Source organism: Hyaena hyaena, unplaced genomic scaffold (assembly GCF_003009895.1).
Source record: "Hyaena hyaena isolate Hyena2069 unplaced genomic scaffold, ASM300989v1 scaffold_947, whole genome shotgun sequence".
In the NCBI taxonomy this organism is placed as follows: domain Eukaryota; kingdom Metazoa; phylum Chordata; class Mammalia; order Carnivora; family Hyaenidae; genus Hyaena; species Hyaena hyaena.
The window spans coordinates 583,337-606,159 of NW_024081579.1; the positions used below are offsets into that span (position 1 = coordinate 583,337).

General features: G+C 42.8%; 1 protein-coding gene across 2 annotated transcripts in view; it reads left to right on the forward strand.

The window, feature by feature from the left end:
* The window catches only part of DYNC2H1 (dynein cytoplasmic 2 heavy chain 1), a 324,085-nt gene that overhangs the window by 296,011 nt on the left and 5,251 nt on the right, over positions 1 to 22,823 (forward strand). For both annotated transcript variants that reach the window (XM_039221130.1, XM_039221131.1), the window contains one exon: positions 617 to 733. In XM_039221130.1, the coding sequence (XP_039077061.1) occupies positions 617 to 733 (117 nt within the window). The remainder of the gene's footprint in view (positions 1 to 616; positions 734 to 22,823) is intronic.

Sequence of the window (22,823 nt, forward strand, 5' to 3'; positions counted from 1 at the left end):
GGAGGAGGGCACTTGAGGGGATGAGCACTGAGTGTTATGTGGAAACTAATTTGACAATAAACTATTTGTAAAAAAAAAAAAAAAAAGCTCCTGAGAAACATCAAAAAAAAAAAAGAGTTAGATGTTTAAGTGCCTAAGCCACCCAGGCGCCCCTAACTCTTTTTTATTAATGTTTTTCATTCAACTTTCTGATTGTTCTCTTCTTTAAAAACTGATGTCAGAATTCTAAGCTGGGAGCACATACTCTCCTTTAATTATGCTTTTCTCTCACCTTGTTGGAAAAAGAGTAACTTTTTGGCATTTTCCATTCGATTTTTATTAACCTAGAGCCAGCATACGTGTCGTTGTAATTAATGACATTTGCATGTTTTTCTAAATGATCTGCTCAACAAATTACGTAATAAAGTATCTGCCCAAGTCGAGCAGTCAGTCTGCAGCGAGACCATGGTGAACGCTGGTCTGAGTCTTTCTGGTGTATTCTCAGATGGAAGGCCCTCCCCTGTTTCCATAATACCAGCCATCTGTGGCCGCGAAGGAAAGGCCGCCCGTGGTCCCGAGAAGGCGGCCACCCGTGCTTCGGCCTGCACACACTCTCACATTCTCCCTGTTTCTGCAGATGGGCGGCCTGCTGCTGGAAGGCTGCAGCTTCGACGGGAGCCGGCTGTCAGAGAGCCAGCACGACTCGCCCAGCGTGTCGCCCGTCCCCCCCTGCTTCGTGGGCTGGGTCCACCAGGTATGCACCTCCTCTGTCGTGAGGGGCTGGTCAAAGTACAGTGTCTGTCTTTTTTACAATGTGTAGGACATTTTAAAATCTGTATTTTGTTATGGAAAGAACGGCATCATAGTCTTTAGCTTCTAAATCATGTATATCCTGGTAAGAAAATCCCTCTAGTGAGAACACGGTTGCCCCGTGTTCTGTTCCTGTGCTGTGGCAGTTAGCCAGGCACAGCTGGACAGCTCTGCCCGTTCATGCACATGGGATTCTGGTCACGCTGTGTCACCACGCTGGGCGTAGGCACATGACAAAAGCAGTCTTCTTTTTAAACTGAGGTGCATTTGACACACCACGTCACATTAGTCAGAGGTACGACACGGTGGTTCAGCGGCTCTGTGCTGAGCTGCCCACGAGGTAGCTGCCACCTGTCCCCACACGGCATAGAACACCGTCCACTGTATTCCCTGTGTTGGGCCCTTCATCCCCGTGACATCCTCATGCCCTAACTGGAAGGCTGTACCTCCCACACACACCCCCATTCTGTCCATCCCCGCCCCCCATACCCTCTGGCCGCCACCAGTTTTCTGTATTTATGGGTCTGCTTCTGTGTTGTTTAGTCGTTCATTTGTTTCTTAGATTCCACATAGAGATGGAATCTTGTGGTATTTGTCTTTCTGTGACTTATTTCACTTCGTGTAACACATTCTTGGTTTATCCATATTGTCACAAATGGCAAGATCTTGTTCTTTTTTATGGCTGAGTAATTTGTTCTCTGTGTGTATCTGCACATACACACTATCATACAGTGTCTGTGTCCACTCACGTGTCATCTCCCAGGAGACCCCGAGGTTGCATCCTCATCTTGGCTATTACAGATAATATTGCAGTAAATATAGGAGCATATTTATTGTTTCAAATGAGTTATTTTTGTTTTTCTTGGGTAGATACGCAGTAGTGGAATTACTGAACAGTTATGGTATTTTTTTAAATGTTTTTTCTTTATTTCTGAGAGAGTGACAGCGTGAACAGGGGAGGGTCAGAGAAAGAGCGAGACACAGAATCTGAAGCAGCTCCAGGCTCTGAGCTAGCTGTCAGCACAGAGCCCGACGCGGGGCTTGAACCCACAAACTGCAAGACCATAACCCGAGCCGAAGTTGGACACTCCACCGACTGAGCCACCCAGGCGCCCTTAGTTATGGTATTTCTGCTTTGAGTTGAGTAACTTCCATGCTATTTTCCACAGTGGCTACACCAGCTTGCATTCCCACCAGCAGTGCACAAAGGGTCCTTTTGCCCACGTGCTCAGCAGCACTTCCTACCCTTGTCTCCTGACACTCGCCATCATGGCAGGTGGAAGGTGGTAACCCACGGTGCTTCTCTGATTTGTATTTCTTTGATGTTTATGATGTTGAGCCTCTTTTCGTCTGTATGCTTTCTTGGAAAAATGTCTACTCCGGTCCTTGACCTGGTTTTTAATCAGAGTATTTGGTTTTCGGGGGGGGGAGGGGGGGAGTTGTATAAGTTCTTTATATGTTTTGGATGTTAATCCTTTATCAGATATATAATTGCAAATATCTTCATTCAGTAGGTTGCCTTTTCATTTTGTTGACCATTTTCTTTGCTGCACAAAAGATTTAATTTTGGTGTAATTCCGGTACTTCATTTTTGCTTTTGGGTCCCTTGCCTGAGGAGACATACCTAGAAAAATGTTGTGAAGGCCCGTAACCCATAGCTTACTGCTGTGTTCGCTTCTAGGAGTTATAGGGTATCAGGTTTCACATTTAAGTCATTGATCCACTTTAAGTTTATTTTTGTGTGTGGCCTAAGGAAGTAGTCCAGTGTCATTCTTCTGCAGGCCATGGTCAGTTTTCCCAGTACCATTTATTGCCAAGATTCTTGTTTTTAATTGTGTATCCTTGTAATCTGTTTCATAGGTTGACTGTATGAGCTTGGGTTTGTTTCTGGGCTTTCTTTTCTATGATGTGTGTCTTCTTTTGGGCCAGACCCGTTCTGTTCTGAGCACTGCAGGTTTGTCGTGTATTTTGGAATCCAGGATTGTGACTCCTGCAACTTGGTTCTTCTTTCTCAAGATCGCTTTGGCTATTTAGGGTGTTTTGTGGGTCCATACAGATGTTAGGATTCTTTGTTCTAGTTCTGTGAAAAATGCCATGGGTACTTTGATAGGGATTGCACTGAATCTACAGATGGCTTTGAATTGTGTGGACATTTTAACAACATTAATTTTTCCAGTTCTCTCAATCCTGGTATGTTAACACTTGTTTGTGTCATCTTGTATTTCTTTCATCAGAACTCTATAGTTTGAGGTTACTGGTATTTAACCTCCTAGGCTAAGTGTTTCCTAGGTGCTTTTTTCGTTTTGGTGCAGCTGTGAATAGAATGGTATCCTTAGTTTGTCTGCTGTTTTGTTAAGTGTGCATAGAAATCCAACAGGCTTCTATATATTCATATCGTGAAACATCACGGAATTCACTTATTTTAATGGTTTTTGGTGGAGTCTTTAGGGTTTTCTACATAACAGTATTCTGTCATCTGCCAACATTGATAGTACTTTACCACTTAGGATGCCATTTACTTCTTTCTGTTGCCTGACTGTTGTGTCCAGGACTTCCAGTATTACTTTGAATAATTGTGGTGAGAGTGGACTTCTTGTCTGGTTCTTGATCTTCGAGGAAAAGCCCAGTTTCTCACTATTGAGTATGGTTAGCTGTACACTTGTCCCATATGGCCTTCATTATGCTGAGGGAGGTTCCCTCTAAACCCCCTTTGATGAGAGTTTTTATCATGAGTGGATGCTCAATTTTTTTTTTCTTGCTTTTTCTCCATCTATTGAGATGATCATATGACTTTTATCCTTAATTTTGTTAATGTGGTCTATGACATGAGTGATCTGCAGATCAATGAAATATCCTCAGGTCCCCTAAATAAATTCCACTCAATCATGGTGGACGATCCTTACAATTTATTGTTGAATGTCCTTTGCTGATATTTTATTGAGCATTTTTGCTCTATATTCTTTAGGGATATTGGTCTTTTTTTTTTTTTTTTTGGTAGTGTTTTTGGCTGATTTCAATATCAGGGTAATGTTTTTGTAGAATGAGTTTGGAAGTTTTCCCTCCTCTCTGATTGTTTGGGATACTTTAGGGATGATAGAGTCTAATTTAAATGTTTGGTAGATGGGTGCCTGGGTAGCTCAGTTGGTTGAGCATCCAACCTCGGCTCAGGTCATGATCTCACAGTTCATGAGTTCGAGCCTCGTGTCAGGCTCTGTGCTGACAGGTCAAAGCCTGGAGCCTGCTTCTGATTCTGTGTCTCCCTCTCTCTCTGCCCCTCCCGGACTTGTGCTCTGTGTATGTGTGTGTGTCTCTGTCTCTCAAAAATAAACAAATGTAAATGCTTGGTAGAATTTACTTGTGAAGCCATCTGGCACTAGACTTTTGTTTGTTGGGAGTTTTTGAATTACTGATTCAATTTAATTATCAGTATTCAGTCTGTTCAGATTTTCTATTTCTTTTTGATTCATTCTTGGAAGATTTTATGTTTTTAGGAATTTATCCATTTCTTCTAGATTGTCCAGTTTGGTTGCATATAATTTTTCTTAGTGTCATATAATCCTGTCTATTTCTCAGGCGTCGCTTGTTACTTCTGTTTCACTTTTGACTTTATGTATTTGGGTCTCTCTTTTTCTTGATGAATCTGGTTAAGGGTCCATCGATTTTGTTTTTCTTCTCAAAGAACCAGCTCTTCTTTCACTGATCTTTTCCATTTTTTTTTTTGTAGTATTTCACCTCTCATCGTTTTTTCCTTCTTTCTACTAACTTAGGGCTTTGTATTTTTTTAACAGTCTTTTTTATATGTAAGGTTAGATTATTTAAATGTTTGGTAGATAGTTTCTTGAGGCAGGCTTGCATCAATATAAATTTCTCTTAGAGGTGTTTTGGTTGTGTGCCAATGTTTTTGGACTAATGTTTTTTCATGTTCAACTCAACCATGAGTTGGTTTTAGATTTCCTTTTTTTTAATGTTTTTAAGGTTTATTTTTGAGAGAGAGTCAGAGAGAGAAGGAGACACAGAATCCAAAGCAACCTCCACGTTCTGAGCTGTCAGCACAGAGCCCAACGCGGGGTTTGAACCCGTGAACCGGGAGATCATGACCTGAGCTGAAGTCAGACACCCAGCCGCCTGAGTGGTTCCTTTCAGATTTCTGCACTGACCTGTTGGTGGCATATGGTTTAGCTTCCACCTGTGGGATTTTTTTTTTTTCTCTTATATCCTTGTGGTCAAAACAGCAGCTTGATATGATTTCACTCTTCTTTAATATATTTAGACTTGTTTTGTTGACTAATGGGGGTGATCTATTGGGAAAATTCCATGTCCACTTGAAAAGAATGTGTATTCTGTGGGTTTTGCATGGAATGTTCTAAATATATGTGGTCTAATATGTCATACAAAGAAATGGTTTCCCTGTTTGTTTTTGCCTGCATGATTTCTCTGATGGTGTAGATGGTGGGTTCAAGTCCCCTACCATTAATGTAGTACATCTGTTGATTCTTGCTTTGTATGTACAAATGTGGGATGCGTATATATTCACAATTGTTACATGCTCTTATCATCACACAGTGCCCTTCCTTGCCTTGTTACAGTCTTTGTTTTAACGTCTGTTTTGTTTCACATACATATTTGTTATCTCATGGTTTGTCCTTTATTCCATTTTCATGAATTATCTTCTTCTTTTTCAGCCTGTGCATGTCTTGATGTCTAAAGTGAGTCCCCCACAGGCAGCATATGGATGGATGGGTCTCGTTTTGTTAACCATTCACCCCATGTCTATTGATTGAGCACTTAGACTATTTCCATTTAAAGTAATTGTTGATGAGAATTATTGCCATTTTGTTCATTTTCTGGTTGGTTTTGTACTTTTTTTCTTTCACCATCTTTTGCTCTATTTCCTAGTGATATATGGATGACTGTAGTGTTCTGCTGGACTTTGATTTTTTGGGTATCTGTTGTGCATTTTTGTTTTGCAGTTACCATGAGGTTCATACATAGGATGCTAGGATTATAGCAGTCTATATCATGTTCCTGGCCACATGAAGTTTGAATACATTCTAAAAGAACTTCATTTTTACTGTCTCTTTGATTTTGTAAGTCCCTTAACACTAATTTTTAAAATAATTGATTTTATTGCTTTGAACCTTCATACTGGCTTTTTAGGGGCTTGCTCTTCTAGCATTACTGTGTGTGTGCTGTGATTGATAAAATAATTGTTGTCTGATTATGGCCCTTCCTTTTCCCCTTAAAGAAGTCCTTTTTAACATTTAGGGCTGTTTAGTAATGATTAACTCCTTTTAGGTTTGTCTGGTAAACTCTTTCTCTCTCCTTCAACTCTGAATGGTAGACTTTCAGGGTGAGGTTTTTTACCTACCTTCCATCGCTTAGAATGGATCATGTGCCTTGGATCTGGCCTGGAAACTTTCTGTTGAAAAATCAGCCGATAGCCTTAGGGGGTTTCCCTGATAGAGCTAGTTGCTTCTCTTGTGCGCCTTAAAAAATTGTCTCTTTGCACCTAATAGTATTTTAATTGTTGTGTTTCATCATGTGGACCTCCCTGGGTTCACCTTGTTGGGAGCTCTCAGGGTTTCCTGAGCATGGATGTATGTTTCTTTTCCCAGGTGTGGGATGTTTTCAGCTTCTGCTCAAGGTTTCTGTCCCTTTCCCTGTCCTGAGACTCCCCGAATACACATGTTGTCCAAGAGGATCCCTCAGTTTACCCTTTTTGCTATGCAGCGCAAGTGTTTCCCATTACCCTGTCTTCCCAATAGCTGATCAATTCTTCTGCAGCCTCTAACCTACTATAGTTTCATTTCAGTTATTCATTTCTGATTAGTTCTTTCTTATATTTTCTCTTTGTTGAAGTTCTCACGGAGTTCGTCTCCTCTCCTCTATGACCATTTCTTTGAACTCTCTTGGTTACCGTGCTTCCTTTCATTCCATTAAGGTTTTCTCTTGTTCTTTCATTTGGAGCATATTCTTCTGTTTCCTCATTTTACTTAACTTCCTGTGTTGCCAGGAATTAGGCAGACATCTGTTTCTACCCAGCGTGAATGGTCTTGTGTCTGGTCATCACCTCTGTAGGCTGTGTGCCCCCGGTGACTAGGGCTGGCCGGCTGGAGCTGGGGCTTCCCTAGTGCAGTGGCCGTAGCTAATGTGGGCACAGGCTTGGCCATCCCAGTCCCCTTCATACAGAGGACCCCTTGGAAGGACAGCTGGAACATTGTGGGGCCGTCTGTGCCAGGGAGTGCCGTGACACGTCGTCTGGTGCTGCAGTGTCACCAGGTGGCACAGCTGGGGCTGCCACGAGTGCTGATGAGCGGTGTCCCGGTGTGGGCCAGCATCCCGGGGCTCGCTGAGGCGCCCACACCCTGCTCCCCTCTCCTCCAGCAAGGTGCAGGGAAATGAACTCAGTCACCACCAGCAGCCTCTCCGCCCCGAGTTCCAGCAGCGCCCCTCCCTTCGGCAGGCGTTGTAGGCCGCATCTTTTATATTCCAGTTGCTCTTTTAAACTATATCTTTTCCTCTGTGAGCCACTGTGTCCAGAGCTGGGAGGGGGTGGGGCCTGGGGATGGCTCCAGACCCCAGCCTCACCGTGATGGCAGGGTGGAGGGGTTCCCCAGGCCCTAGCCTGGAGAGCTCCAGCAGCTGTCCCCGGTCGGTGGGGCTCAAGGGCCACTTTCCTTACATTTCACTCGTCTGTTGAAACCATGGCTTTTCTTCTGCGCTCCTGTGCAGAGGAGTCCGCTCCTGGTCCCTGAGGACTGTCCCTGCCCTGGGGTTCCTCATGTGGGAGGACATTCCCTCTGTTACCTGCACCTGGTTCCCTGCTCCCTTCTCTCTGTGCGACGTCTCCTGTGCAGCCAGCCGAGGGTCTGGTGTCCGTGGTGGAGAGGATTCAGGGTCATCCTGCGTGACCATCTCAGAAGCTTCCGAAAAAGTGAAGGAAACAGTCTTGACAAAGACTTATTTTGTTAACATTTCCCTCTTTAAAAGCCTCATAGAACTTTCAACCATGGAACTTGGGAGAAATTTGTTCTTAAAACACAAAATAGTTGTCAATGAAGCACGCAGCTCTTACTTAAATACAAGTATGAGTATATGTGAGTACACTTTAAGGTTTTCATTATATATGTAATGACTAAACACTATTTCATATACTGCTTACTACAAGGAAATGTGTTTTCTCATTGAGAAGTGGTGCATTAAAGTTTCTAGTAATTTTAATTCCCTTTATAACAAAAAGCATCAGAATATTTATTTTTAAGAAATAAGGCGGTAGTAATAATCAGCAGTCATTGCTCAGAGAGCTAACAGAGCAGCCTCTGGCCTCAAAGAGCATACGTTTCTCTACAATACTCCCTTTTCCCCTATATCAGCTCCATTTTCCCTAGGTTTGGAGTGACTTACCTGATAGAAAAGGGAGTGATTAATATTTATTTCAATCTATTAATTCTGGTAAGAAATTTATTTCAAAAAGTTGGTAAGCTAAAGATTACACACAGGTAGGTGAATAAAACTGAAAGTTAAATACAAAAGTTAGGGTTGGAATTTGCTAAGGATTTTTAACCATAACGTATAAAGCTGTATATAATCACAGAGATTAATTCAAATGTATGCAAATTAAGTGTTAATTCTCTGGAAAACAAAATTAAATGCCATGTAATGACCTTGATGGAGGAAAAAATAGGAGGTGTAGAAGCACCAGCGATAAAAGCAGCGCGTGGAGAATAACTGAGCAGTTGTAAATGCAGAAGAAATGATCTGGAACAGCACTCACATCATTGGCCAGAAACCGACTGCAAATCAGGAACACGGTGTGGGTGTGGGTGTGGGTGTGGGTGCCGGCGGTCCGGGGGCTGTGCGGAGGGCGAGCAACAGGACGTTACCAGAGTGAGGATTTGCTGCTCCATCGTATTTTACTTTATCATTTCTATACAATCTCATTTACCAGATTTTAACCATCATGATTGGAATAGAGAGATAACAACAATTTAATTAGAAAAATAGTCCTTGTACAGAGAGGTAAAATGAATTCAAATATTTAGCTAGTGAAAGAAATGGCTCAAAGATAATATGAATTTTTTTACTTTTATGAAAGGGATTTCCTTCACAATGTTAGGATTTATGGTCCTTCTCTGCCCTCCCCCTCCCCACCCTCTACAGTGAGCGCCTTCCTTCTCTATAAACTTACTTTCTTGTATGAGAAGAGGCACCTGCGCAGGGGTCTCAGAGCAGTGTTGGGAGTCCCACCTCCACAGCCAATGAGCTGGGTGATTCGGACCCAGTTACCTACCCTCACTGACCCGTTTGCTCCTTTGGAATTGGAGACAATGATGCTTGTGCAGCACCGTGGTGAGGATGAAGTAAGTTCCTGTGCATATGAGGTGTACCTGGCACAGCGCCTCGCGGGTCTCCTTTATCGTGGCGCTAATGTGTTTGAGTATTTTTACAATAGCGTGATGACAATTACATTCCTATATACCACGTATTATCCCGAACACTGAGGTTACACAACCCACTTTTTTCCATCAAAGAGTCTTGTGTTGAGTGGGCTAGAGCTCAGAGTTGGGAGTACAGTTACGGAGGCTTACGTAAACCGTCCGGTGGATGAGAGGCGTCGGGTGCACGACGTGTAAGCAGATGAAGGTCACGAAGGAGGCATCCCTCACTGGCTGTAGTCACAGTGCGAGTAAGAAGAGCCCCAGGAAGCGGCAGGAGGGGGAGGCAAGGTGCTTCACACACAAGGGGCAGCGTGCTTGAATGCCAGGCCGTGGGCCTGAAAGAGGTCGTGGTGTTCTGGGAACTGCGGGTCACATCAGACAGGGCAGAGCATGTAGTCAGAAAGGCGGGCCACCGTGGCCTCTGGGCTGCGTTAGTGACAGAGGAAGACCCTGGCCTCACGTCCTCCAGGACACAGCAGATGCTCCTGTTAAAAGGCAGTTCCTGCTGACGGAGCCTGAGGGCCGACTGGGCTCTCTGCACAGCGACCCTGCACAGGGACCGCGCAGAGAACGGCGAGAGGGACGAGGTCAGGTGCGGGAGGGGTACACCGGGCCGGGGGCCCCTCGTCCGTCCCGGCGCAGGGGCGCGGTAGCCACAGGGGTATCGGAGGTCCCGCGCCAGGCCCCTGCCGGCGAGCCCTGGGCACCGCGCGCCCTCTGCGGCTCCTGGCGCCACCTCTCAGGCGTCCCACGCAGGTGGCAGCCCCGGCCGCTGCCGCACGGTCGCGCAGGCACATCTCACGACCCCAGGCTGCTTCAGCGGCGTCTCCTGCCCTTCCGGGCGCCCTTCCACGTGCCCGGCCCGTGCCTTTTGAGTCCAGCTGCCCTGCAGGACGCCCGCAGTAGGAAGCACCACAGAACACCCAGCCCGCAGCCCACAACTGCAGTCACCTTGTCAGGGTGTCCCCTGAGTGGAGCCCCTGGGACATCCCAGCCTGTGCCCGTTCAGATCCGGTCGCCTCGTCAGGTTCGCCCTGAGCAGAGTACGCTGCAGTCCCAGCGCCGCCGAGCAGGTGGGGTGCCCTTATCCAGAGCCCCTGGGGCCCGCTGGCCACGCTCCACGTCAGCTTCCCGCCGCATCAGGGCCCCCCTGCAGCCCCTCTCAGCGTGCACCAGGGACCCCAGCCAGCCGGCTCACATCATCAGGCACACAGTCTACACAGGGACGATCACAGAAGACACCACTCTTTGAAGTTCAAGTAGCTGCTGCACCTCATTTACAGAAACAACACACAGAAGGTCCAGCACAAGGTGGAGACAGAGTATACTCCAACCCGAAGAGCAGGATATAACCAGAACTAAATGAAATTGAGGCAAGCAATACATGTGATACAGAGTTTGAAGTAATGATCATAAAAATCCTCACCAGACTAAAGAATGGAAGATCACAGTGACATCAACAAACTTGCAGAATATATTTAATAACCAATCAGAATTGAAGAATTTGGTATCTGAAATGAAAAATACACCAGAGTCAATCAACAGACGATGCAGAGGAATGGATTGGTGATCTGGAAGACAGGGCCATGGAAAGCACCCAAGCTGAATAGTAAGAAGAAAAAAGAATTTTTAAAAATTAGGGTGGGGTGCCTGAGCTCAGTTAGCTCAGCATCAGACTGGCTCCGGTCATGATCTCACAGTTTGTGGGTTCAAGCTCCACATCAGGTTCTGTGCTGACAGCTCACAGCCTGGAGCCTGCTTCCAATTCTGTGTCTCCTCCCTCTCTCTCTGCTCCCCCCCTGCTTGCACTCTGTCTCTCTCTCAAAAATAAACATTTAAGAAATGAGGATAAGTTAAAGGGTATCTTGAGCAAAATCAAGCAAGCAAACAAACATTAACATTATAGGAGTCCCAGAAGCAGAGAGAGAAAGAGGCAGAAAATTTCCCTAACCTGGAAGAGCAGACATCCAGGGTCAGGAAGCACAGAGAGTTCCAAACAAGATGAACTCAAGGAGGTCCACCAATACTCAAGAATTCAAATGACGAAAGTAGTGTTAAAGAGAAATTTTAAAAACAGAGAAGCAAAAAGTTATATACCAAGGAAACTCCTATTAGCTATCAGCTGATTTTTCAATAAAAGCTTTGAGGGCCAGATGAGAGTGGCATGATATTTTCAAAGTGATGAAAAGAAAAACCTACAACAAAGAATGCCCAGCAAATGTATCCTTCAAAATTGGGTATGAGTTTCCCACCAATATACAGCTGGCCTGACAAAAAAACGTGACAGGGATTTATTTAAGTAGAAGAGGAAAGGCTATAATTAGAAATTAGAAAAGTATGACTACAAAGATATAAAATATAATAACTTAAAATATGGAAGATGGAGTAAAAAAAAACGTTTAGAGTATGTCCAAACTTTAATGACCATGAACTAAATATAGACTTGCTAAATACTCATGGCAACCACCAGCCCAAACCTATGATATAGAAAAATTTTAAAAAGCCAAGCACAGTACTACAGAAACTCATCAATTAGTAATAAACAGGGCAGGCAGAAAAGCAGATACTAGAGAAGAACTACAAACAAACAAAGAAACCTAGAAATAGTGAACAAAATGACAATAAGTGAATTCCTATGAATAATTAAGTATAAACGGTCTAAATGCTGTAATCAGTAAACATAGGGTGATTGAATGGATAGAAATACAAGACCCACCTGTAGGCTGCCTACAAGAGACTTGCAGACCTAGAAACACAGACTAAAAGTGAAAGAATGGAAAAATACAGCATGCAAATAGAATGGAGAGGAAAAAAGCCAGGGTGACAATACTTATACAAAATAGACTTTAAAATAGACTGTAACAAGAGGGACGTCTGGGTGGCTCAGTCACATAAGCGTATGACTTTGGATCAGGTCGTGATCTCATAGTTTGTGAATTTGAGCCTCGCTCTCAGGCTCAGTGCTAACAGCTTACAGCCTGGAGTCTGCTTTGAATTCTGTGTCTCACTCTCTGCCCCTCCCCTGCTCATGCTCTGTCTCTCTCTTTCAAAATAAACATTTTAAAAAGTTGAAATATAAAACACACTTTAACAAGCACCTAAATACATGAAACAAATATTAACAGAGAGACATTGATAGTAATACAATAATAGTAGAGGACTTTAACAACCACTTACGTTATCTTTGCAGAAAATCAAGTGCATGATAAGCACTGAGTAATGTATAGAATTGTTGAATCACAATATTGTACACCTGAAACTAAGAGAACACAGTTTGTTAACTGTACTGGAACTTAAAGAATAATAAAATAATGATAAAATAAAAACAGTGGTCCACATTCTTTGGAACACAGGAAAAGCAGTTCTAAGATGGAAATATCTATTCAGTCCTACCTCAAGAAACAAGAAAAAGTTCAAATAAACAACCTAATCGTGAGCCTAAAGGAGCTATAAAAAGAACAAACCCAAAAGCAGCAGAAGGAAGGAAATAAAAACATTAGAGCAAAAATAAGTGATATAGACACACAAAAAAATAGGAGCTGTTTCTTTGAAAAGATGAACAAAACTGATAAACCTCTAACCAGACTTGTCAAAAGAAAAAAAAAGAAATACAGAAACTCACAAATGAAAGAGAAATAACAAACAAGACCATAGAAATACAAGCAATTGTAAGAAAATATTGTGAAAAATTATACACCAACAAATTGGAACTGAAATGAAATTCATAAATTTCTAAAAACATATGAACTACCAAAACGGAACCAGGAAGAAACAAAATTTGAACAGACTGATTACCAGCAATGAAATTGAATCAGTAATCAAAAACTACCAACAAACAAAAGTCGAGGGCCAGATGGCTTCCCAAGGCAATTCTACCAAGCATTTAAAGAAGAGTTAATACCTATTCTGCTCATACTATTCAAGAAAATAGAAAAGGATGGAAATTTTCCAATTCATTCTACAAGGCTAACATTACGCTGATAGCAAAACCAGATAAAGACTTCACTAGAAAAGAGAACTATAGGCTAATATCTCTGATGAACATGGATGCAGATATTCTTAATAAAATATTAGCAAACCAAATCCAGCAGTACATTAAAAAAAATCATTCACCACAAACAAGTCAGATCTATTTCCATAATGAATACGAGGGTGGTTTGATATTTGTAAATCAACATGATACATCATATCAATAAGAGAAATGATTTTTAAAAAACTCAGTAGTTGCAGAAAAAGGATTTGACAGACTACAACATACATTTATGGTAAAAGGCCTCAACAAAGTAGATGTAGAGGGAGTCTTACTCCCCATAATAAAGGCCATGTATGAAAAACTGACAGTGAACATCACATTCACTGGTGAAAAACTGAGAGCTTTTCACAAGACAAAGTAATCCACTCTTACAACTTGTATACAACATAGTACTGGAAGTTGTAGACACAGCAAGCAGACAACAAAAATCAAAGTCATCCTGATCAGTAAGGAAGAAGTCAGACTTTTATTTGCAGGTCATGACATGATACTATAGAGAATACTCTAAAGACTCCACTGAAAAACCACTTAGAACTGATTAATGAATTGAATATACAGAAATACATGGCATTACATCAGGGAAATGTAAATCAAAACCACAATGAGATACTGCTTCACACTTGTCAGAATGGCTAAAATCAACAACCGAAGCAACAAGATTGGCAAGGATTAGAGAAAAGGGAACCCTTGTTCACTGCTGGTAGGAATGCAGACTGGTGCAGTCACTGTGGAAAACAGTATGGAGGTTCCTCAAAAAGTTAAAAATAGAACTACCCTACTCAGGTAATCACACTCCTGAGTGTTTACCAAAAAATACAAAACACTAATTCAAAAGCATACATACATCCCTATGGTTATAACATTATTTATAACAAGCCAAATTATGGAAGCAGCCCAAGTGTCCATGGGTAGATGAATGAATAAAGAAGATGCAGCGTGTGTGTGTATGTACAATGGAATATTCCTCAGCCATAAAAAGAATTAAGTCTTGCCATTTTCTTTTTTTTTTTTTTTTTAATGTTTTGTTTACTATATAGAGAGAGACAGCATGAGCAGGGGAGGGTCAGAGAGAGGGGGAGATACAGAATCTGAAACAGGCTCCAGGCTCTGAGCTAGCTGTCAGCACAGAGCCGACGCAGGGCTCGAACCCACGGACCGTGAGATCATGACCTGAGCCAAAGTCGGACGCTTAACCGACTGAGCCACCCAGGTGCCCCTAAGTCTTGCCATTTTCAACAATGTGGATGGAGCTAGAGAGCATTATGCTAAGTGAAAGAAGCTGGAGAAAGACAAATAGGATATGATTTCACTCATATGTGGAAGAAACAAAACAAACAGGCAAAGGTATTTAAAAAAGAGGAAGAGACAAGCCAGGAAACAGACTGCATATTAATTCTAGGGAACACCCTGAAAGTTACTGGGGGGCAGGGAAGGGTATTGGTGGGTGGATGGGGATTAAGGAGTGCACTGGTGAGGAGCACCGAGTAATGTATGTATTTAAAAAGGAATTCTATTGCATTTCATGAAGCAGCAGAAAGACAAGTTAAGAAACCAATCCCATTGTAAATTTACAGTTGCACCCCACATAATAAGATACCAAAGAATAAACCTAAACAAAGAGGTAGAAGACTTATACTCTGAAAACTATAAAACATCAATGAAAGAAATTGAAGATAACACAAAGAAACAAAGAGAGTCCATGCTCCTGGATGGGAAGAGAAAATGCTTTTTAAATTTTTTTTTTAATGTTTTTTATTTATTTCTAGGAGAGAGAGAGAGAGAGACAGCATGAGCAGGGGAGGGTCAGAGAGAGAGGGAGTCACAGACTGAAATAGGCTCCAGGCTCTGAGCTGGCAGTCAGCACAGAGCCCGACGCGGGGCTCGAACCCACGTAACCGCGAGATCATGACCTAAGCGAAAGTTGGACGCTTAACCGACTAAGCCACCCAGGCGCCCCGAGAAAATGCTTTTAACATGTCATACTATCCAAAGCAATCTACACATTTAATGCAATCCTTAAAAAAATATGAACAGCATTTTTCATGGAACTAGAATAAACAATCATAAAATATGTGTAGAACCAGAAAACCCGAAAGCCAAAGCAACCCGGGGCGGGGGGGGCGGGGGGGGCGGGGGGACAACAATGGAAGGTATCACAATTCCAGACTTAAAGTTATGTATGTTCTGAAACTACAGTAATTAAAACCTATGGTACTGGCACAAGAATAGACAAATAGGTCAATGGCACAGAACAGAAAGCCCCAAAGTAAAGCCACATTTATATGGTCAATTAATCTATGACAAAGGAACCAAGAATATTCAATGGAAAAAAAACCTCTTCAACAAATGGTTTTGGGAAAACTGGACAGCAGCATGCAGAAGAATGAAACTGGACCATTTTCTTACACCATACACAAAAATAAACTCAAAATAGGTTGCGGACCTAAATGTGAGACAGGAAACCATGAAAACCATGGATGAGGACACAGGCAGCAATTTCCCTGACATTGGTCATTGCAGTTTCTTACTAGGTATGTCTCTTGAGGCAAGGGAAACAAAAGCAAAAATAACCTATTGGAGCTACGTCAAAATAAAAAGCTTCTGCACAACAAAGAAAACCAGCAACAAAACTAATGGATAGTCTACTGAATGGAAGAAGATATTTGCAAATGACATATCCAATAAAGGGTTACTGTCCAAAATACATAAAAAATGTATCCAACTCAACACACACACAAAAATAATCCAAATAAAAATGGGCAGAAGACAGGACTTAAATTTCTCTAAAGACGACATCCAGATGGCCAACAGATATTTGAAAACATGTTCCACATCACTCATCATCAGGGAAATACAAATCAAAGCCACTATTAGACATCACTTGACACGTCAGAATGGCTAAAATGAAAAGCACAAGAAACAGCCAGTAGCGTTGAGGATATGAAGAAAATGTTAGTCTCATGCACTGTTGGTGGGAATGTAAATTGATACAGCTACTGTGGAAGACAGTAAGGAAGTTCTTCAAAAAATTAAAAATAGAACTGCCTTAGAATCTAGTAATTCCACTACTGGGAATTTACCCAAAGAATATGAAGACACTAATTCAAAAAGGTACATGCACCCCAGTGTTATCTACAGTAGCCAAGATACAGCAGCAACAAAATGTCCATGGATAAGTGACTGGATAAAGATGTGGTGTACACACACACACATACACTGGGATATTACTCAGCCATAAAAATGAATGAAATCCTTCCATTTGCAACAACATGGATAGAACATGAGAATACAATGCTAAGTGAAATAAGCATGTTAGAGAAAGAGAAATACCATATGATTTCACCCATATGTAGAATTTAAGAAACAATGAAGGAGGGCACTTGTTGGTATTAGCATTGGGCGTTATATGGAAACCAACTTGACAATAAACAATTTAATAAAAAAATAAAAATAAAAATATGAATATAAAAAATGAACAAAAAAATACAAACCAAAACACATTCTTAACTGTAGAGAATAAACTGGTACTTAACAGAAGGGAGGTCAGTGTGGAAATGGGTTAAATAGGTCACAGGGAATAAGATTACATTTATCTTGATGAGCACTGAGTAACAGTAGTATATGGAACTGCTGAATCACTATATTGTATATTTGAAACTTACATAACACTCTAGGTTAACTATGCTGCAATTAAATAAATTTAAAAAAATCCCATTTACAGAATAAAATACATAGGATACACTTAAATAGGGAGGTGAAAGACCTATAGTCTACAAATTATATAACATTAAATAAATCAAAGATGACACAGAAATATATTTCATTCCCAAGGAGTGAAAGAGTATTGTTAAATGTGGATATTACTGAAAGGATTCAGTGGAGTCCTTATTAAAATACCAACATTTTTCACCTATCTAGAATAAATAATACTAAAGTATGTATGGAGCCACAACAGACCCCAAGTAGCTGAAGCACTCTTGAGCAATAACCAGTCTCGACGCATCATAATCTCAGATTTCAAAATATAATACAAATCTTTAGTAATCAAAACACTATGGTACTAGCCCAAAAATAGACACATAGATCAATGAAACAGAATAGAGAACCAGAAATAAACCTGTGCTTATATGGTCAATGAATAGACAGCACGGAAAACAATAATACACAATGTGGGAAAAACATCTCTTCAATAAATATTGCTGCGAAAACTGGACCATTTTCTTACACCATACACAAAAATAAACTCAAAACAGATTAAAGATCTAAATTTGAGATAAGAAACCATAAAACTCCTAGCAGCAGCAAAAACAGGCAGTAATTTCTTTGACATCAGCTCTTGCAACATTTTTCTAGATGTGCCTTATTGGACTAGGGAAACAAAAGTAAAAGTAATCTATTGAAATAACACCAGAAATAAAAAGGTTTTGTACAGTGAAAGAAACCTCTACAAAATGAAAAAACAGTCTGCTAAATTGGAGAAGATATTTCCAAATGATATATCCAGTAAGTGGTTAATACCCAAAATATATGAAAAATTCATTCAGTTCAAGATCAAAAGAAACAATCCCATTACAAATGGGCAGAAGACATGAACAGACATTTCTCCAAAGAGGACATCCAGATGGCCAACCGACACGTGAAAAGATGCTCAATATCACTCGTCATCAGGAAGTGCAAATCAAAACTACACTGAGATACCATCTCACACATGTCAGAATGGCTAAAATCAACAACACAAGGAACAACAGGTGCTGTTGAGGATGCGGAGAAAAAGTTAGTCTCATGCACTGTGGTGGGAATGTAAATTGATGCAGTCACTGTAGAAGACAGTATGGAGCTTCCTTAAAATATTAAGAATAGAACTCCCCTACGATCCAGTAATTCATCTACTGGGTATTTACCCAAAAGAAATGAAAACACCAATTTAAAAAAGGTACGTGCATGCCTGTGTTCATTGCAGCATTATGTACAATAGCCAAGATAATGGATACAATCAAGTGTTCATCAGTAGATGAACGGAGAAGGTATAGTCTATAATCTACAGTGGAACATTTCTCAGCCATAAAAAAGAGGGAAATCTTGCCATTTGTGACAACGTGGATGGACCCACAGGGTATTAGGCTAACTTAAAGAAGTCAGAGAAAGACAAATGCTGTATGATTTCACTTCTATGAGGAATCATGAAAATAAAAGATACACGTAAACACAAGACAGAAACAGCTGAAAACTAGAGAGAGCAAACTCAGGGCTGTCAGAGGGCCGGGGCTGGAGGGAAGAGAGGGAGACGCGCAGGCTTGCAGTTACTGGACGAAGACGGCATGGGGATGATAGGCACTGCACAGGGAACATAGCGGTGTTGTTTGCCACAGTTGTGGTGACCCAGTGGAACATATAGACTTGTCCAGTTACATGCTCTACTCCGACTCTAATGAAACATGGTGAATCAGCTACACTTCACTAAAAAACAAAGGCAGGCCGAGACCACGTATGACAAGCCACATAACCATGCCCAAGGCTCACAGCACATATGGCTAGCAGGGTTTAGAACACGACTGTGGTGAGGTGTCACCCAATTCATCTGAGAGGGTAGATGTGGTCACAGTGTGGAACACACTCACCCTTTGTCACAGGCCTGGGATCTGATCAGGTAGCCGTTTTCCTGGTTTGCTGCTAAAGAAGCTGGCTGTCCAGTGAATTGAGTGATTGTTCACAGGTCCTACAATGGTAGCACTCATGTCAACAGTAAAAATTAGCATTTATTTGTACTGATTATGTGCCAAGCACGTATGTGTGTCTTGCAGATTACGTAGACCTTCTGAGAAAGTCTGAGATAGGAATTTTCATCTCCATTGTAATAAGGAAAACGGAAGCTTCAGAGATTGTATAATGTGATGTGGACCCCACGGGGGCAGGCCAGCAGCTAACATTCCACACTGGGCGCCATCTACTGCTCAGGCCAGGCCCCAGGCAGCCGAGCAGTGTGAGCCTGCGTGGCCCCGCTGTGCAGCTGGGGGCCATGTGACCGTGACCTGTGCATGGTTTTCCCATGGTTACGATAGCCCACAGTTGGGAAGAGTAGGTCATGAGGTGGGAAAATCATATGAAGTTCAGATCAGCGTCCACAAGTACAGTCTGGGGGGAAGGGAGCCCTGACACCGAGATGGGTCTCGTCGGCTTCCACCTTAAGGAGCCACATCAGAGACCACAGGACTCCAACTCTCCACCTTCTGCTTGACCAAAGCATTATTTTATCTAAGACAAAAAATTGTAGGGCAGCTGTAGATGTTTTAATATGCTTTACAGAATTTAGGGGGGAAAGAACATTAACATTTTAATGCATTTTTACTAGGAGAGGAGCCAGCATAAAAAGAAAGGAGGCATTACATCAGTTTACGTAGCTGGTTAAAAAAATTTACTTTATCCACTTACTCTGAAAGCTACTTTATGGCGGAGGCCTGCAGTTCTCTGATAAACTCGGAGGAAATGATGCAGTTCAAAATTCTAGGGACTTTTCCCCTTTAGGGCAGAAGAAGGTGTCTTCCCACTTGTTTCTTCCATCATGGGCCCCCCGACAGCCATCGACAGGGAGCTCCGGGCCTGCAGGGGTGTGGCCCGGCCGCCGTCTCAAGGACAGGGTAGGTTGCTGCCTTCCTGCCCTGTTCCAGCCTGAGGTACCAGCGGGAGGGCAGGAGCCGGCTTCTCCGGCTGCTGCTGGGGGCGGGGCTCCACCATCGCTTGTTATAAATGCTGTGCACTCGGCCGATTACAGACAGAATTAGGAATTCTCAGGAGGAATTACAAACAAATGCCCAGGAAGCTATTCTCCTGGCTCTCCTCTGCGCGTGATCTGTGTGCACTATGGTACTGCTGTTCATGTATACACTCACCCGTGCACGATGCAGATGCTTAGTGTTGCTCCAGCTCTAGCTCAAGAGTCAGGGTTGAAATAATCTAATGTCGTAAGTGAGATTATCCAAGGGAGTTTTACCCAAAAAGCACTTGCTTTCTCTAAAGCATTTCCCAAAACTGTTGTATATGACATTATTCCATAACAGTTCTCTGAAAAACCCTATTCAGTCCAAATTTAATAAGCATTGCCTGCTTACCATTGAAAATGCATCACATGTTTGAGAATATCAGCAGATACCACCACGGACAGTTCAACCTCAGAAACCACTGCCTTCCTAGGGAAAATCAGACAAAAAAGTGATTCTGCACACTAGTCACAAAAACAGTTTTTGTTACTTTTATACAAAAATATAAGCATGTGTGTCAGTCGATGTATGCTTAGAGCTCTATCTTGAATGCACTCTGGTTTAAAATAATAAATATTAATATATTTTCTATGTGACTTTTTTCCCTTAGGGACTTGGTATGAAAATGGTGTTGGCATTATATTACTGAAAATGTGAGGGAAGTATTTTTCTATCAAAGTGTATTTTAAAGGGTAGCTACACATTCTTGGCCAAACAGCATCTTTCACGGTGCTCATTGCTGGCAAGTTGTTCGTATCCTGGTTTGAAATATTGCTCTCAAGTTACATTGCTAAATTGTGCCACTTTCATGTACATTAAAGCTCGGATTTTCTAGTATCTTTTCTTGAAAAAAAAAAAGGCTTTAGAATAAGTTAGTTGGAATTTATGCATAAACTGATGAGAAATATTATAAAAATGCCCACCCTGGCCAGCTCAGTGGGTAGAGGATGCAGCCTTGGGGTTGTGGGTTCGAGCCCCACGTTGGGCATGGAGGTTACTTAAAAATAAAATCTTTGAGGAAAACAAAGAAATAATAAAACATATAGACCACATACTTAAAACATAATCAACCTAGATAATTTTGTTTTCTGGTGTTGTCTTATTTTGTTGTTTTCTTTGGTTTGTTGGCAAAGTTGTTTGCTCCTATTTCCCTTCGCCTTTTGTAAAACGTAGTGTCTTCCTTCAGACACTGGCCTGCTGCCTGCTGCGTGTGGCACACGTACACTTCTGAGTTATTCTCCCCAGCTCGGGCGGGGGTAGGAAATCCACAGTAGCCTCACTATTAAACTGAGCTAACTGGACCAGCTTCTCTTTTAATAAATTAATCACAGTATACAAGTTTTTAATTATCAAATTTTGACAACATCAGACTGCTTTGTTTTCATGGCCTATAATGTTATCCTGAGGCTTCCTAATGTGTCTCCTTGTTCACATTCATTTGTGGGTGTGTTAATAGCACTCAGTGAGTTTATTAATCATCATTAGTGCAATTTTAGTTTCGTGCAAACATTTCAGCCTCGTGGGGTCTTAAGCTTTGTCTGTGACGAGAAACATATCAAAGTGGGAACTGAGTGGTAAGAATTTAACTCAGCTCAACAATATCCACGGGGCCTCTGTCTGCACGCCGGCCTGTGAGGACGGCGGGAACGCCGCGGACATCGCCTGCTCCTCTGAGCTGAGAGCGAGTCCATTTCTCCGCCTCACGGGTTCTGTCGCTCACCTTGGACGATTCTGAGAAATACTAGCAAAGTTGTGGGAAGCAACAGTGGCCTGGGTGAACCAAGTGACCAGGTTTCAGGGTAGGCCGCCCTCATGCGCACTGAGAGTCGGGGTCCGGGCTACGCCCCCCTGAGGAACACTGAGAGTTGGGGTTCAGGGTACACCACCCTCATGCGCACTGAGAGCCGGGGTCCGGGGTACGCCGTCCTGATGAGCCCTGAGAGCCGGGGTTCGGGGTACGCCGCCCTGATGAGCCCTGAGAGCCGGGGTTCAGGGTACACCGCCCTCATGCGCACTGAGAGCCGGGGTCCGGGGTACGCCGTCCTGATGAGCCCTGAGAGCCGGGGTTCGGGGTACGCCGCCCCGAGGAGCACTGAGAGCTGGGGTTCAGGGTACAGCGCCCTGATGAGCCCTGAGAGCTGGGCACAGTTGTTGGCTCCTAGCGTGCACGGGAAGGAGAACACTGTGCTACGTATCCTTGAGTACAACATGTCAGCGAACAGCAAGGACAACAGATGAAGAGCTGAGCACAGTGCGGGGAGGGGGGGGGCGGGGACAGTGCTGTTTGCGCTGGAAACCCCGCATGCGGTGCCCCTGGTGGCTCCATCGGTTCAGTGTCTGACTCTTGATTTCCACTCAGGTCCTGACCTCATGGTTCCTAAGTTTAGGCCCCACGCCAGGCTCCCTGCTGAGGGTGCAGAGCCTGCTCTCCCACTCCTCTCTGCCCCCTGCCCTGCACACGCGCTCTCGCTCTCTCTCGAAAATAAAAAAATAAAACCCTATAGATTTTGGTAGCAAGACTTGGACCCCTGCTTTACAGCAGAAACCAAGCAGGACTGGAAGGGTTTGGAAGTACATGCAAACACTAGAAGATGGATAGTGAATGTGCGAAATACCCACTCTGCACTACTGCTGAGTCCTAATTTAAGATCACTCGGCATCGCAGTGAAGAGAAAGGACTAGCGTTGTGACATTTCAGTATGGCGTTCCTATTTTCATGTCTCCCAACGAAGTGACAGCCAGCAAAGCAAGTGTTAGGTGGCCGAGGGAGATCATTTAAGACCCTTCCGCGGACTGTAAACAGGCATT